Consider the following 16,439-nt stretch of genomic DNA (forward strand, 5'->3'; position numbering starts at 1 on the left):
TGTTTTTTACATTGTGTGTGTTGTGTACTCGTGCATGGTTGGCCCTTCCCAAGGTTTCTGATCCACCAGCAGATGCTGCTCCATGAGCATCCCCACCTCCAGCACGGAGCTGTGTTGTGCTGCCAGGATTGTTGCTTGGGAAAAGAAGAGGAAAACCCTGAACTGAACAAAGCAAAGAGGAAAAGCTGAGCCAGGCAGGCAGCAGCATGGCCAAGGTTTCCAAGGCTACTGCAGCCACCCTGCCAGCTGGGACACGGCTGCTTTTGGGGTCATTTTGTGCAGTTCTGGTGCTTGAGTTGGTTGAGCCGCTCGTGGCTCAGGTTGTGTTGGGTGGGAGGTTCCTGAAGTAGAAGTTGGTTTCTTGGGAAGCCTTTCCAAAGCACTCAGGGTGTTTCCACCAGGACCCTCGGGAGCCACAGAGGGGCCGACATCGTCCTGCAGGTGGGGCTGAGGCAGCTGAGAGTCCTAAAACGGGAGGGGGATGGAGGGAAGGGGATGTGCAAAGCGTGCAGGTACCAGTTTGTGCTGGGATTGACAGCCAGGAAAGGGGCTTGGCAAAGCAGGGATGAACCTGGAGCCACCTCCAGCAGCGTCCCCTGCCTGTCCCTCACCTGCTCGCAGTCTGCAGGGGGAGCAGAGCGCCGTGCAGCCCTGGAATTCTCCTCCTCAGCAGCTTCATCCTTCAGGCCTTAACTCCCCTCAGGGCACCTTTGTCAGCAGCTGCCAGGTCGGGGTGAGGCCGGGGCACATCTGCAGGGAAAGGTGCCCAGCAGAGCTGGGTGGGTGCTGCTGCCCAGGGAAGGCTCCAGAAGCAGGAACTCGCTCCCAGCTCCTCTGGGCAATCTTTGGAAAGGCGAGGCGGCACAAACGTAAAGCTGGAGCTCCCTCTGCTGAAGAAACGGGGGCAGTTTGGTAGGGAAAAGGAAAAGCGTGGGATAGAGATGCACTGGCTAAGGTAAATCTGGATTTCTTATATTCTAAAATCCTGTGTCTGATGCAGCAGATACGAGGGGTTATTTTAAAATCAATTTTTATAGAAAGCGCCGTTATTTGTCAATAGGTATAACAATGACAAACTCTGCGGTTTCAGTATTTTGCACACACGCGCACCATCCCTGTGACTTTCCAGGTATTTTGGGGCCGTACCCTCCCTTTTTGGGGAGCCCGTGCTCGGCAGAATCGCGGTGACGTGGGGCTGCCCAATGACGTCATCCCCATGGACTCCAACTCCCAGTAACCACCGCGCTGCTTCCTTCCGCTTACGTCATCTGTGCGCGCCGCGCGCGGGCCGTGCCGCCGCCATGGTGCAGCTCGGTGAGTGCGGCGGGCCCGGAGCGGCCCCGCTGGGCCCGGCCCGGCCCGGCCGTGACCGCCCCGCGCTCTCTCCGCAGGGAGCCGCCTCCTGAGGGGCCGCGGCGGCCACGTCGTGATCCGCTTCGCGCTGGGGGGCTGCACCAACCGCCCGTTCTTCCGCATCGTGGCGGCCAACAGCCGGCGCGCCCGCGACGGGAAGTACCTGGAGCAGCTCGGCTGCCTGGACCCGCTGCCCAACGCGCACGGCGAGAAGGTGGCGGGGCTCAACCTGGAGCGGCTGCGCTACTGGCTGGGCTGCGGCGCGCAGCTCTCCCGGCCCGCCGAGAAGCTCCTGGGTAGGCCCGGGGGGAGCGGGGATGGATGGGGCGGGCGGGCCGCGCTCGGTGCCGCGCTCACCGCGCCTCACCGGGCAGGGCTGGCGGGGTTCCTGCCGCTGCACCCCATGACGGTGACCGGCGCCGAGAGGCTGCGCCGGCGGCGACAGCGCGAGCGGCAAACAGAGGCTGCGCCTGCGGAGGGCTCGGCCGAGACCCGAACCGACCCCGGAACCGGCACCGGAACCGCGCCCTGACACGGCCCGGCCGGGAGGGGCCCGAGCGGCCCCGGACCTGGCACCGCTCCGGCCCGGGACTGCTCTCACCCGGTGCTGCACTGGCCCGGGACTGCTCCGGTGCCAGACTCCGCCGGCCCGCGGTTGTTCTCAGCCGGGACCGCTCCGGGCCCTGCCGGTCCATCTGACCCCATTAAAGCGTTACCTCTGCACTCTGCACCGTCCCTCTGCTGCTTTCTCCTCTCGGTCAGGGCTCACCGTTGCCGTGTGGTGCGTGGAAGAGGCTTTGCTGCTCTCCCGCAGCCACAGGAGCGTTCCAGGAGGGAATTCCCGAGGTGTGCCGGGGTTCCAGGTGCTCTCCCAGCTGCCCTTGGCCAGCTCCTCTTGCCAGAGTTCTGACACCTGGTGTGAGTTACTGTAACGGGACAGTGCAGCCGTGCGGGACAGGCCTGGCACAGACAGATGCAAATTCAAGTGCAGCTGGTTTTCTGCTTACTTTCCAGAGAGGTTCTGGGGCTGTTTGTTCATTTAAAAACAAAAGAGAAAGACTACATTCTCTTGTAACTCACTGCCCCAGTCCCTCTTTACAAGTGCTGCTGTTTAATCCCATATTTCACCTGTTCCAAGAGACAAGAAACCCACCCAAGTCTCTCCTACCTTAGATGGACCCCTGAGCTTTTGGGGTTTCCTTTGTGCAGCACTTAAATGATTCCAAAAATGCCAGGCAAAAACAAGTTTCCAGTGTTGCATCTCAATGAAGCTGTTAGTGTAACCAACCTCTGAGGGAGGGAGAACACATTAAGAAATTACACATATTCTTTTTTTAATAAATTGTATCTCCTATAGAGTGCAAGGTGCTAATTACTCATTTGTAGAAAATAAATTATCTAGAGAACACTTAAATACTTCCCAATATACCTTATATATAATAGATACATACTATATTTATATATATAAATTTTATTGTATTTTATTCTTGAAAAGATTTATTCTTCCAACCAAAGAACAGCAGAAGTTCTGAAATCAGGAGGTTTTTCTGAGTGATACAGCAGAGGCTGAGTGAGTTGCAGACATGCTGAAATGGTTACAGGTGTAATTTTTAATTACAAACATGTGAAAACCAGTTAGGTCTTTTCTCCATCCCTCTCCCCATGTTCCCTGCTTCTGTACAAGTGTAATAAATACATTTACAAACATAGAAATAATTGCCATGAAGCAACCTTTAATGATATGGACTTAATCAAAATTAACCTGAAAACCAGCACAGTGTAAAATCATTTTCCTGCCTAAACTCATGCATCTTTTTTTGGTTTTTTTTTGGTTTTTTTTTTTTAATCAGTAACTTGCAAATTTAGCCAGAATAATTGAAGCCTTTGGATTCCAGAGGGGGAACATCACGTTGCAGCTCACAGCTCACCAGTGACCATACACAGTCATTTCTGTAAAATACAAAATGTCTGACAAAGAAAAGAATCAGCAAGTAAGCAATGCCTCTTATTAAAGTTATTTTTTTAAGGATTTGGTGCAACTTTTAATTCTGCATGATGGTGACAGGCTCTGGTTTTTTATTCCAGACACCACTAGTATTGCTCAAAGCCCCAAATTAACACACACTGATGTTGACTTAAAAATCCTGGGTATGCACCACTACATAAATACATATGCAAAATAAAGTCCATATCCCATAAAATAAGAAAATTTAATATAGAGTCCATTGGGCATACAGGCATAACAAGAGTTTTATAACTACATAAATGTAGTTGATATTATTTACAGAGGGAAATGGAGACAAACATTTTCATTAAATACATTATGAATTTTTTGAAGATTTTCACTTACAACCAAATGATCTGCAACTCCAGCAACCTGGAAAAGTAAAGTGCTCACAATCCATTTAGTGCAATAATGCTGGCTACAAAACTTAGGAGGAGAAAAAAAAATTTAAGAACTAATACCACATTAGCTAGTGGAACCAAACAAAAAATAAAATAATTTTTGAGTTTAAATGTTTGAGAAGGAAGAGAAATTAAGATTACAAAGCAGACTAACAAGAAAAAAATAATTCTCCAAAGTCAAGTGTTTAGATTGTCAGAAGTGCCAAATGCCATTGTTTCCATGTTATTTGTCCCAGCTTTGTCCTGAACATTCTTGGGGACAGCTGTCCCCTAATGAAGGGAATGGCACAGAAATTCCTGCAGATGTGACACCGTGTAAGCCCAAACAAAGAAATGGAAGGTGAATGCACTCATCAGTCTGACAGCTGACAGGCCTTTATCTGAGTGCTTGACTTCATCATTTCAGCAGTATTCCTCTGTTTATGTCAATACTTGCTTCTGAAATATAAAAACAGGGAGCAGATGACAAAAATGAGGGGTTCTTACCAGTTATGTATAATTCTTTCAGCACTGGATTACAGTAACTCACAACAACTCAAGATTACAGATATTATTTCACCTTGGCATCATTGATCAGAATCAGGTGAACAGTGAAGTCCAACCCATTTAAAAGGAGAGACTCTCCAGAGAAAATCCTTCCCCTGGATCTGGGGACCAGATCTGATCCCTGCAGGGATGCCATGCTCAGCATGTGGGAACACAAAATGCCCACCAGCCCTGGCAGAACTTGGCTGCCTCCCCAAATACAGAGCCAGACTGACAGGGGCTTTACAAATGGTTTTATTAATTACTTAAAATTAACTCCTGGCCTTAACTAGAACTTGTAAAAATTCTCACACACCACCTTCTAAAATCAGAATAATTAAGAAATCTCTCATGTAATGAAACCCAAAGCCCTTTTACTGGTTTCACTGAGATGAGGAAGATGCAGCTGTCATTGACAAGCACTGAGCCACTGCTCCCAGACTTCAGAATGTCCCCAGGTAAAATTGTAGAAACAAGAATGATGTGATGCAGGCCTCCATACAAATGATTTTTCTTATGAGTAAAGTTGTTGAGAGTAACCTTCTGCCCAAGGGAGGAGATGGGAAAAGACCTTTCTCCCCAGAACTGGGTTATGGACAACTGCTGAATTGGATTATGGACAAATCCTCCTGCTAAGTCATCACAAATTCTGGTAGTCTTAATTAAACTCTAACGAGGAAGGGAATATGCACAATATTGGCAAACATCACCAAGGAGCACAGCCAGGACCCCTAGAGTGGGGTGTGGGGGCCAGGCCACAGTGCTGGCAGCCCACAGAGGTGTCTTGGAGCAGTTCTGCTGGTGGCAGCTCTGTGCACCCAGAAATAAGTTTTAATTAATGCCTTAAAATTAACTCCTGTCCATTAATTGACACCTGACAGAGGACTGACACCCCCCAAGGCTCTCAGCCTTCCCAGAGTTTGAAAAGCACCCTCCAGAGGCAGGGCAGAGGCTGCAGGGTGGAGCTGCAGCTCCCTCAGGAATCAGCACTGCCCTTGGTGACCAGGGCTGCTCTGCCCGGCCGGGAGGTGGCACCTTCTGTCCCCAGAGTGGCACTGTCACCGTTCCCACGGTGGCGATGTCTGCAGCAGTGCCTGCAGCCCAGCAGCGACAGAGGGAGCTTGCAGCTCTCCTGCCCCACGCAGGACAACGCAGCCAGCCCGGGACAGCAGCACCAGAGGCACGGAGGGCACCCCCAGCCCCCTCTGCCACCTCGGGGATGACACAGCAGTGCCAGCGCCGCTGCCTCACCCCTCACCTTCCCTCCGGCAGGGGAAAGCCCAGCAAAGCCAGCACAGACCTTTCCTTGCGTGTGCCAAGCCCCTGCTGCCGTCCCAGGGGTTACAGCCCGGCCTGTCGCGATAGGGAGGCCGAGGGTGAGGCCAGGAGGCAGCAGAGGCCGAGGCAGCTCCTCCCGTTATTGGTTCCGTGCTCGGGGCAGGAGCGGGCGCTGCTCCTCCAGGGGCGGCAGCTCCTCGGGGGGCAGCAGCTCGTAGGTGACACAGAGGGACGAGAAGAGGCAGCCCAGGAAGGACACGAGGCTGGAGAAGTACATGGCACTGCTGGCACTGCCCACGGCCGCCGTCAGCGGCCCCATGGCCACGGCCACGAGGATCTGTGCCAGGAAGTACTGGCAGCTCAGCAGCGAGATGTCAACGCCCATGCCACGGCGAGTGCCCTCCGACTGCGAGCCGACAAACTGCGGGGACACGGGCACGGAGTCAGGGGACACAGGGGACACGGGCACAGAGTGAGGGGACACAGAGTGAGGGGACACAGGGGACAAGGGCAGAGAGTCAGGGAACACAGAGTGAGGGGACACAGGCACAGAGTCAGAGGGACACAGGGGACAAGGCCACAGAGTCAGGGAACACAGAGTCAGGGGGACACAGCACAGAGTCGGGGGACACAGGGGACAAAGGCACAGAGTCAGGGGGTGCCACAAAGTCAGGGAGACACGGGCACAGAGTCAGGGGAACACAGGCACAGAGTCAAGGGACACAGAGTCAGGGGACACAGCCACAGAGTCAGGGGGACATGGGCACAGAGTCAGGGAGTGTCACAGGGGACAAGGGCACGGAGTCAGGGGACACAGGAACAGAGTCAGGGGGAGTCCCAGGGGACACAGGCACAGAGTGAGAGGTGTCTTGGGGGACACAGGCACAGAGTCAGGGGGACACAGGCACAGAGTCAGGGGGTGTCTCAGAGTCAGGAGTGTCCTGGGGAACACAGACACAGAGCCAGGGGGTGTCCCAGAGTCAGGGGGTGTCCCAGGGCACACAGAGGGATGTCCCGGGCTCCCGGCCCCTCCCAGCCCGGGGCTCACCTCCCGGCTCTGGTAGTAGTCGCAGAGCAGCGAGTAGGGCAGCGTGCAGAGCGTGGCGAACAGGATGCCGTAGGTGGCGCACAGGGACAGCAGCACGTAAACGTTCCTGGAGAGCGTGGCCAGGCCCGTGCCCAGCCCAAAGGCCAAATAGGCCACAAAGTACAGGGTCCGTGTGCTGAAGCGCTCCTCCAGCTTCTCCAGCACGGCTGCAAGGAAACGGAACAGCTTTGGGGTGACCTGCAGCCCTCCCACTGCCACCCCTGCCTTAGGCAGCCACATCTCAGCGTCAGCCCCTGAGGAACTGAGTGCCAAGGACCCTTCCAAAGCTGGCTTCCATGATGCAGCTTTGCTGCCCTGTCTGCTCAGAGGGCATGGCAGAGCTGAGGCTCTGCCCCTGTCCCAGAGGGTAAATGGGAACATAGGCAGAGGCATGGCACACTGACACACATGGCACACTGACACACGTGACAAAGGGCACATGCTGGGTGCTCAGGTGTGATGCTGCACCAGGACTGTGCCTGTGGTAACTGCATGGATCTCTGCAGGCCATGTGCTCTGAAAATGCCACTTGTGAGAGGAACCACATCCCAATAGAGATGTGTCTTCACTGGGTTGCTGACCTCAGCTGCTGTCAGTGCAGGCCAGGCTAAGCAGCAGAGGTGATGGGGTGACAAAAACCACTCTGCTACAGCACTTGTGCCATTGATAGGCTGTGTGCAACATAAACACTGCCCTACTTGTTGCAGAATCACCACTTTTAAGAAATGTATCTTTTCCCACAGCAGTAGTTCAGACAGCTGTACCAAGTACCTGAATAGAAAGCAGCACTGAATGCATAGATGCACATTCCCCAGCAGCCCATGGTGACCCCAGTGTTGTACTTCTGATACTCATCTGAGTTGTGAGGTGCTTTTGGGTCCCCTTGGAACACCACCTCTCCCATGAAGTCAGTATAAAAGAGTAACATCCCCTCAAATGAAAGCCACCCTGAAAGAAGACAAAAGTAACTTATTAGGATTTCAGAACATCTGTTTCCCCCTGTAAGCTGACATGGATGTTATCAGGTGTATTACAATCACAGCCCAGGACAGGTTGGGCAAGGAGTGTTACATAACATCCACATTTATCTGAGCCCGCTGCTCCTGTGCATAATGCTGCAATGTTTGTTAAAGACCAAGATTTACCATTTGAATTCCTAAGTGGAAACCTCGAGGCTGACTAAAGGCCACAAAATACTGGTCTAACAAGACAGAAAAATAGATGACAGCAGTCTGAGCTGTGTTCAGGTTCTGACAGGACACAGCATTCAGTTTAACAGAGTGGCTCATCCCATAGTAATTTCAGGTTGCTGTTATCCTCCCACACAGGGCTGGAAGGAGTGCTCCTTATGTCATGGCTGCAGCCTCCAGAGTGCCTCTGACACAGTTAAAAACTCTGCTCACAAACTGGCACCAAGGCCATTGATGCAGACAATCCCCTAATTCCTTTCACAGCCAATGAGTATTAATTACCTGGTCCCTTCTGTCCAATTTAGTGTAAACTGGAATGGCTGCAAGCCCTTCCTGAACACCAGTCCCACACTGGTTAAGAGTGAAGGTAACACTACTCTGGTTACAGGCACTGCTGCAATGCCATGCTCCACATCTCCTCTTGGCCTGCTCTGGGACCCCTGGACATGAGCAAAGCGAGGAAAGTAAATGCCAGTGAAAGCATGGAAACACAACTAATCTCATCTTTCTGCTTGGTGTGAACATTCCCCTTAAGATGTGCTGATTTAGGCTCTTGTTGTTCCCTTTCTAGGAACACAGGCTTTACTGCTTTGCTGGGATGTTTTGGGTTTTTTTTCCTTTCTAATTGTCCTAAGAAGGTACCTCATTAGCATCTATATGGAAGAAATCAATTGTCTCTATTAGCAGCCATTGCAGCAATAGATAAAATTGAAAAAGGTTCACCCAAGGTAAAGTCTTCCCTTGTGGCATTCACATTTTCTGAAAAAAACCCTTCACCCAGGATTTTTCTCCTGGGAAGCTGGGAAGCCTCAGAGAAAATGAAAACAATATTATCTCATTTGCTTCTCCTGTGTTTTGCTCCTTTAGAATGTGTTTGGAGATTGGCTACCCACAGGTGATTGTTCCATTGGATTCTGCTGTGAGTTGTTTGTGTGTTGGGACTCTGGAAAGAGTCAGGAGTTTTCATTATTATCTTTTTAGCATTCTGTAAATATCTTTTCTGTATTCTTTAGTATAGTATAGTATAGTATAGTATAGTATAGTATAGTATAGTATTCTCTAATGTAATATAGTATTATAAAGTATAATATAATATACTATACTATAGCATAGTATTCTTTAATATAATATAGTTTTATAAAGTATACTTTTATAGTTTTATAAAGTATATAAAGAACACTATAGCATAGTGTTCTTTAATATAATATAGTATTATAAAGTATAATATACTATACTATAGCATAGTATTCTTTAATGTAATATAGTATTACAAAGTATATAAAGTATAATATAATATACTATACTATACTATACTAAACAATACAGAAAAGATATTTACAGAATGCTAAAAAGATAATAATGAAAACTCGTGACTTTCGAGAGTCCCAACACAGCTTGGCACCGATTGGCCAAAGAGTGAAAACAGCTCACAGCAGAATGCAATGAAACAATCACCTGTGTGATAATATAATGAATAGAATAGAATAGAATAGAATAGAATAGAATAGAATAGAATAGAATAGAAAGTATAATAAAGTAATGAATGAGCCTTCTGAGAACATGGAGCGAGATGCATCATTCCTGCCTTTCTTGGGGATGCCTTGCAAATACAACACTGCCTGGAGAAGGCAGGAGGCTGCTGTGGGAGTACCTAGGAAGTGGTTGATGCAGAGGTTTCGCAGAGCCTTGGGCATGTGGCAGATGGTTGAGCACAGCAGCTTCACAGACAGGGGCTGCTCCGAGGCCTCGCCCGGTTCGTTGAGCTCGCTCTCGTACTTGACCCCGTTCAGCAGGATGTTGGCAACCTGCACCATGAGAACTGCCAGGTCAACAGCACAGCAAGGGAAGCACAAACATCCTTCACCAGATGGATGCAATATTGCACACCTATCTGATCATCTGACAGTTAAACTCTGCTGCTGGAGCTGACTTGGAGATTAAGAAGTGAATTAGAGTGGAACAAGTGACAATGGCAGCACTGCACTGTAGCTTTCAGTGTGTTTGAAGCAGCTCCTTCCCTTCACTGGGGGACTTGGTAACCACATTCAGATGACAGGCACAGCAGGAATGCATCAATTCCACTGCATTTATAGGAGCTGTAGCCACTTTCAGGTGAATGTGGAGCCTGAAGTTTTAGAGACACCGAGGAAGAAGAGGATGAGTTTAATTGAAACACATTATCACTTGTTAACCTCAATGCTCAACCTCAGTGTGCCCAGTATGTAAAATCCTGGCCCTAGCAAAGTCTGCTCTCACAAACTGGGTCAAAAGTACAGCAACAACAAACAAAACAAACAAAACCAAAAAACCACCACCCCCAAAAATTAAAATGAAATAAAAAATCCCCAAACCAAACAAAAGAAAAATAACAGAGGACTGTTTACCTCATCCCAGATCATAAAAAAATGGGCCAGCATGCAGAGGTCTCAGACATTCCAAGTTATCACCAACAGTGGGAGGTGAGGTCAGAGTCTTATCCCTCAGTAAGGGAAAGCTCCCCTCCCTGATGGAGCCAGATGTAATGACTGCCATAAGGAGAAGCTCATGGGAGAATCCTATCCCTGGCCCTATTTTGCAGGTCTTTCTGTGGAAAGGGAAGATACAGGCTCAATAAAAATGTGACCTTTTCTAAGTTCATGTGGTAACTCCCTTGGTAGTGAAGCAGGACTAAAAATACTGACCTAACTCTCACAAGTGGCCCAGTTAAGAGTGGGATATTCCCATTTCTCCCATCTTAACAAAGGCAGCTGACAGACTGTCAGCCATAATTCACACTCTACCCACTACTTTACTGATATAGAGTCATAGCAGGTGTGCTGTTCCTGTAATGACTTTTATGAGGAAGCTGTCACAAGAGTCTTTAATGAACAATTTGTGCACCACATATTTAAAACTATATGAAGAGATTAATAACACTCATGTTTACATGGTCATATCATCGATTTCCTGCTCTTACCTGCTGGCTGAAGGTTACATTTCTTCTTCTGTTATTCTCTGGGCAGTGTCCTGTTACAGCATCTGGAATGGCCAAGGTCTGAGGTCTTTTCAAGATCCCTGATGACCGTGGCTTTATTGCATCCAGTGAGCCCACTCTCAGCACATCACTGTCACACCCTGATGTTAAGCTGCTCTCCCCTTGCTCCAGAATTCCATTTGCTCCATGGTAGCAGCCATCAGGCACCCGAGGGAAGCTGACACTGACAGGCTGCCTGGACAAACTAGCTGGAAGTGTCATGTAACTATTATGCCCTCCTGTAAAACAGTCTATAAGCACACTGTCAATATTTGATGTCCCAAAGGATGATGCAAACTCATTAAGTCCTGTCAAGGAATTGTCTCTGCTGATAAAACTCCCGTATTTTGGCGTGAGTGGGCTCATGGGGGAAACAGGACTCGTAAAACTTGCATGTAAGTGAGCTGAGTTATGAGAAGCAGAGTTTTCATTTACATTGTCCTCAAAGAAGAAAGGTGGAGAAGGAGGGAGAGGAAGACTTGGACTTTTCATCACCTTTTTCTTCCTGTTAGAGGACTTTAAGGGTCTCTCTGGAATGCTAACTAGAGTCAGCACAGTAGCAATGGTCAGTACAATTGAGGTGAAGACATAGATGACACGGAGTTGCCCTCCTACAGCTTTTCCAAAACTGGTTTTATCCCAGTGTATTCCTCCAACAACATAACCAAAGCCACCTCCAAGACCTGGTGGAAAAACAGAGCTAAGATTATCTTCCCTATCCAGTCCCACAAGTCAGCAGCAGCACAGCATCACTTGTATCATGAATCATGAAGAGAATCTGACATTTCTGTTTTACCATTTGAGCCCTTTTCATTTTGAATGCACTAATAAACACAGCTGTGCCACAAGGACAGTTTGCATGTACCAAGATGCTACAGAAAGAGCTGTGAAAGTGATGATACAAATAATAAAAGTTATTCTTTTTCTTTGCCAAGAACAAAACACCTTACCTTTAGCTATTTCAGTCCGTAAACAGAAGTGTCCACCAGCCTTGTGACAAGGCTCTGCAATCATTCAGCTAAGACTGTTTTCCTGAAAGTGAAAATCCATTTTCCTCATATGAGGAATGCAGATCTAACTAAGACAGATCCAATCACTTCAGAAGTGTAGCAAGCTCATTACTCAGCACTGTGCTGACAGTGTGCAAAACTGCCACTGTGTTACTACTGATGAACAGGGAAGGTTTGAGAGCACCTTTCTCTCCATTCACAGGGTGAAAGTTTTTCAACACTCTCCTTTCTTACTCACAAACACATTCAAGAGTGTGGAATGGTCTCCTAGAATAGGGCAGCACAGCAATTGAAGATGACAGCAGAGAGGGATCAACAGCACCCAGTTTGCACTTTTGCCTCCAACACAGCAACTATAAGACACATATTCCACACCTGCAGGAAGCCAAACCTCCTCCCTCAAGGGATAATTTGGTTCCATAGGTCTTACAAAATATGTGAGGGACCTTCAGATGAACAGCCCAAGACTGTACCTTCTTAGAATTGAGGTAGTTACAAAAGCCTTTTGCAATAAGTATTTTTTTTACAGTTAATTAGTGATACCTCTCAGTATTTGGTCATTATTCAGGAAAAGACCAGTGTTTCCACCCTGCTTTCTCCCAGCAGGGCTTGTTTACTCCCATCTCCCAGGAAGCAGCAAGCAGACATACCTGCTAACAAAGCGTGGATGTTGAGGCCCCTGTCCTGATCCACTGGGCTGCACACATCCATCATGTAGGCATGGCTGGGATTGTCTGCTGAATCTGCACTGAAGTCCATGAGGACAACACCACAGACTGTAAGGATGATCCCCCATTTGTGGTTATTCTCAGAGTCAGACAAGGCACTCCCTATATCTTTGCCATTCAGCATAAGTGAGAGCCCAAGCAATGCTCCTGGGAACAAAACCAAAACAAAATCAGTCACTGTTTGTCAGCAAGCCTGCAGAGCTCCAGACCCCAAAAACATTATTCTACCTGCACAACCTTGCAGCACTATTGCTCTTGTTCATATCAATTCATCCTGGGAAATTAGTGTGGCTTATAGGACACACATAATCCCTTTCCACTATTCGAGCTTAACAAATGTCTAGAGCTTACTTTGGCCAAAAACATCCACATTCTTGACCCTCAAAACATCCCTTCAGACTCTGAGAAGCTTTTATCTGTGGATCTCCAGCTGCCAAAGCATCAGCTGTGTCACTCACCATCTTCTTCAGACCCACAACACCCAACACCTCAGGAGCATTTTGCTCAGCTGTGCCACAAGGGAAGTCACAGAAGAGAGATGCACAACGTTTTTAAGTGTTATGCCCATCATTTCTAAAAGACACACCTACTGCTAAAACCAGAATGAAAGGTCTTCTCCTCCCAAATCTTGATGTGCATCTGTCACTCCAGGCTCCCAGCAAAGGCTGTAGCAAAAACCCTAGAAAAAAGGAATCACCAATGGACAGGATTCTTCTAGAAGCCTGTTTCACCAAGGAGTTAAAACAGACATGCCCTAAAAGGCAGTTAAGGCAGGACAGCACAGTGCAGTGACATCCCCAGCCAGCCAGGGACACACAGCACACTGCCTGGCAGTGCCCAGGACAGGGACTCAGAATGTGCTGCTGCTCACTGCAGGGCCCTTCACTCTGCATCAGCAACACAGGGTTTGACACCAGGTGAAGAGTCAGAGTACAAGTTACACATTCTTAAGCACTCTGTTCCTTACAAGCCATCTCATTTATCCCATATTAGATGTGAGATCCCCTGCAGGATTAGCTGGAAAACAGCAGGAAGCAGATATACAAGTAGGAAAGATGCCTGTATTGATCTGTGCCAGCCTGTTAGGAGGGGCCTATCTCCTCTTCCAAAGCACACGTTGTGAGTACAAGGACAGGCAGAACAAAATTTTCCAGTGGTATCCATAGTAATGGATTCACTCCTAGCCCTGCCTCTGTGCTAAGGCAATTAATTCAATGCCTGCATCACCAGTGGTTGCTGATCTTTCATCATTGGAACACCTCATTTGTTTCAGAAAGGTAAACAGGAGAAGGCAATCCCACTCTGCTCTTTTTCACACACCCTTGAAAACTGTCTCTGTATGCTTTATATGCATTTATGGGGACATAAATGGACACACTGATCTTCTTATGCTTGTATTTAAGTACAGGAACAGAGCAACCAAAGGCTACCCTGACACAACTTTTAAGAAGTGGAGAAGTTATTAAAAGAACAGATATTTTGAGCATATTTGTCTTATTTCAGGCAGGACACAGCAAGAATTGTCCTCCTATTTATTTGTCTGAAATTTTGGTTAGTAGTTTTTAACCTCGAGAGAGTATTCTCATGAACAGCTGAGGTACTGCAAACAAAAAGTTTAAAAAACCCATAGTGGAAAAAATAAGAGGGAAGAAATAGTACCACAAAAAGTTACCTAATATAGGGCTGATGAACCACACCATCCCATACAGCTGGTCAGGGAGCCCCATCTGGAGCAGCACAGGGGTTACATAGGCTGTTTCCATGGCATAGCTGAATTCAAGCCCAAAGAGAATGCACCCATTGAACAGGAGCTCCAGGAAAGACCTCTGAGGCTGGAGATCCCCAAAGTCAACCAGGTCCATGGGACAGGGAGTGTTGGGTGGGGGTGGAGGTGAGGGCCTGATGTGTTTCCTCCTCTTTGGGTGTCTCTTGAAGTTGTTGGCCCGGTGGCTGATGTGCCGTGTGGGCAGCCCAGGGTAGCCTGGGGCCGATGATCTCCAGAGCTCCTGGGAGGCCACGCCTGACAGGAGTGCAGCATCACTGACAGGGCTTGCTGCAGATGGTGGAATCATCATGGAAGGGGTCTGGAAGACAAACAGCTCAGAAGAAAATGGTTGAGGTAACCAAAACTTTGCTGTCGCAGACATATTTTATGGAAAATCCTTTCGTTAAGATCTTTTCAGCTTTTCCATGTTTTGCTACTTTAAAATGTGATTTAAAAAATTGTTTACCCAGCATGTAAAATTGTTTTTACTTGATAACCAATAACAACCACCTGTGTCGAAACTGTAAACAGTCAAAATTTTATTATCATTCCATTCTTTTCTTTACTAACTTTCTAATAAAATCCTTTATTCTGTTATTTTAATATTGTTTTAATATATCATTTTCTCTTAAAATAATATATCATAAAATAATAAATCAACCTTCTAAAACATAAAGTCAAAATTCTCATCTCTTCCTAAAACCCCTACAAACACCACACATTTTGTTTAATTTTTTTTGCTGAAGTTCAAGTCATTTGTCAGCATTTCACATATGAAGTGTGGCCTTTGTGTTAGTTACAACCTCTTCTTCCCATCTCTTGATGGAAGGCATTTGTGCTTTATGGGCACATCTCCTGCATCCTTGCACAAATGAGACACCAGAGATACCCTCTAGGTTACCTAAGTATTTGCCTACCATCACAGGGGATTAAAATTGAAATATTTAAAACAATTAACAGTCACAGATGTCACACTTCCCAGAAGTTCCCATTGGGTCAGCAAAGGGTTTACATTTACGAAGAATTCACTTGAGTTAAACTCGCTCAAGCTAAAAAAATAAATTATAATCTCAGTCTATGTTTACAATAATGCAAAGCTGTGGTCTGGCAGCAGATTCCAGACCCCTGCTGCAACATGAAATCACTTTGGCAAGAAATCCTTTTGCTACTGATCCTAGGACTCCTGTTGCCTGTGCAGAGGCCAAGGCTTAATGCAACTTTTTTCTCAATGACCAAGTTTGGTTTTATTCCTATTTCCATTCCTGAATTCAGCAGAGGGAGGGGGTCTGATCCTTAGGAACTGAATCATGAGAAGAAGATTCATGCCCCACAAGCCACCCTCAAAACTGCTACTCCTCTTTCAGTGCTTAATGGCTCCCAAGTGCTGAATAGGCTCCTTGGATCTCATCAGAGTCACTCCTGTAGCCAAAGCCTGCACAGTGTGGTGGGTAAAACAGCCAAATGGTTTCCAAAATAGCACAGCAGAGAGATGCCAACAGATCTGCTGCATAAACGAACCACATGTGATTTCTTGATTCTTTTTGCCAGAAATGGAAACAGCTCATGAGTGAAGTCTGACCTTTTCCTTATGCCTCCTTGCCCAAAAGCTGCTGCTGCACAAGAACAGCTCCACATCACCCCACCCCTCTTCACCAAACCCTCACAAGAGCACACTAGTGAGTGAAACAGCACCAACAGCAAGTTGCTGGGAAAGCTCATTAGGCACTAAGTCCCATATAAGGACCAGCAGAAAGAGAAGCATACAGAGACTTTGTGGAGACATCTGCACCAGTGTTCCCCTTAACACTGTTTCTCCAAATTACTGAGAACTTCTAATGACCCATGTCTCTCACAAGCAGAGTACTTACTTTGCAGAGTACCTTTATCAGCCTCCGGGAAAAAGTAATATCCTCACAATGAGAATTTGTTAAAAATTAGGAGATACCTGAAAGAAGGCATAATGAAAACCCAATCAGATTCATGACAGTTGCTCTAACAACCCTTTCACAGAGCCATGACAAAGAAGATGAGCTAGCAGCCCCCTTCACTACTATTATACCTTGCCATTGGCACGGAAGTGTTAT

The 16,439-nt window shown here is 47.5% G+C and overlaps 2 protein-coding genes across 2 annotated transcripts; one reads left to right on the forward strand and one right to left on the reverse strand.

Annotated features, from left to right (window-relative positions):
* The first annotated feature begins 1,269 nt into the window (after positions 1 to 1,269).
* Positions 1,270 to 2,081, forward strand: MRPS16 (mitochondrial ribosomal protein S16). Its single transcript, XM_058818665.1, has 3 exons — positions 1,270 to 1,314; positions 1,392 to 1,649; positions 1,728 to 2,081. The coding sequence occupies exons 1-3, from the start codon at positions 1,302 to 1,304 to the stop codon at positions 1,883 to 1,885; spliced, it is 429 nt and encodes a 142-aa protein (XP_058674648.1). The 5' UTR covers positions 1,270 to 1,301; the 3' UTR covers positions 1,886 to 2,081.
* A 767-nt stretch (positions 2,082 to 2,848) lies between these two features.
* Positions 2,849 to 16,238, reverse strand: SLC45A1 (solute carrier family 45 member 1). Its single transcript, XM_058818664.1, has 10 exons — positions 16,224 to 16,238; positions 14,263 to 14,689; positions 13,177 to 13,269; positions 12,513 to 12,737; positions 10,796 to 11,535; positions 9,491 to 9,644; positions 7,421 to 7,597; positions 6,611 to 6,816; positions 5,585 to 5,983; positions 2,849 to 4,197 (listed from the first exon to the last, which is right to left on the reverse strand). The coding sequence occupies exons 2-9, from the start codon at positions 14,663 to 14,665 to the stop codon at positions 5,702 to 5,704; spliced, it is 2,280 nt and encodes a 759-aa protein (XP_058674647.1). The 5' UTR covers positions 14,666 to 14,689; positions 16,224 to 16,238; the 3' UTR covers positions 2,849 to 4,197; positions 5,585 to 5,701.
* Between the last annotated feature and the right edge of the window lie 201 nt (positions 16,239 to 16,439).

Source organism: Ammospiza caudacuta, chromosome 22, assembly GCF_027887145.1.
Source record: "Ammospiza caudacuta isolate bAmmCau1 chromosome 22, bAmmCau1.pri, whole genome shotgun sequence".
In the NCBI taxonomy this organism is placed as follows: Eukaryota; Metazoa; Chordata; class Aves; order Passeriformes; family Passerellidae; genus Ammospiza; species Ammospiza caudacuta.

Coding starts and splice junctions, on each gene's coding strand:
- MRPS16 (XM_058818665.1), top strand. Junction 1,650..1,727: donor GCCCGCCGAGAAGCTCCTGG/GTAGGCCCGGGG, acceptor CTCACCGGGCAG/GGCTGGCGGGGTTCCTGCCG.
- SLC45A1 (XM_058818664.1), bottom strand. CDS start 14,665: ATGATGATTCCACCATCTGCAGCAAGCCCTGTCAGTGATGCTGCACTC. Junction 9,645..10,795: donor ATGTAACCTTCAGCCAGCAG/GTAAGAGCAGGA, acceptor CTCATGGTGCAG/GTTGCCAACATCCTGCTGAA. Junction 7,598..9,490: donor CTGCATCAACCACTTCCTAG/GTACTCCCACAG, acceptor GTCTTCTTTCAG/GGTGGCTTTCATTTGAGGGG.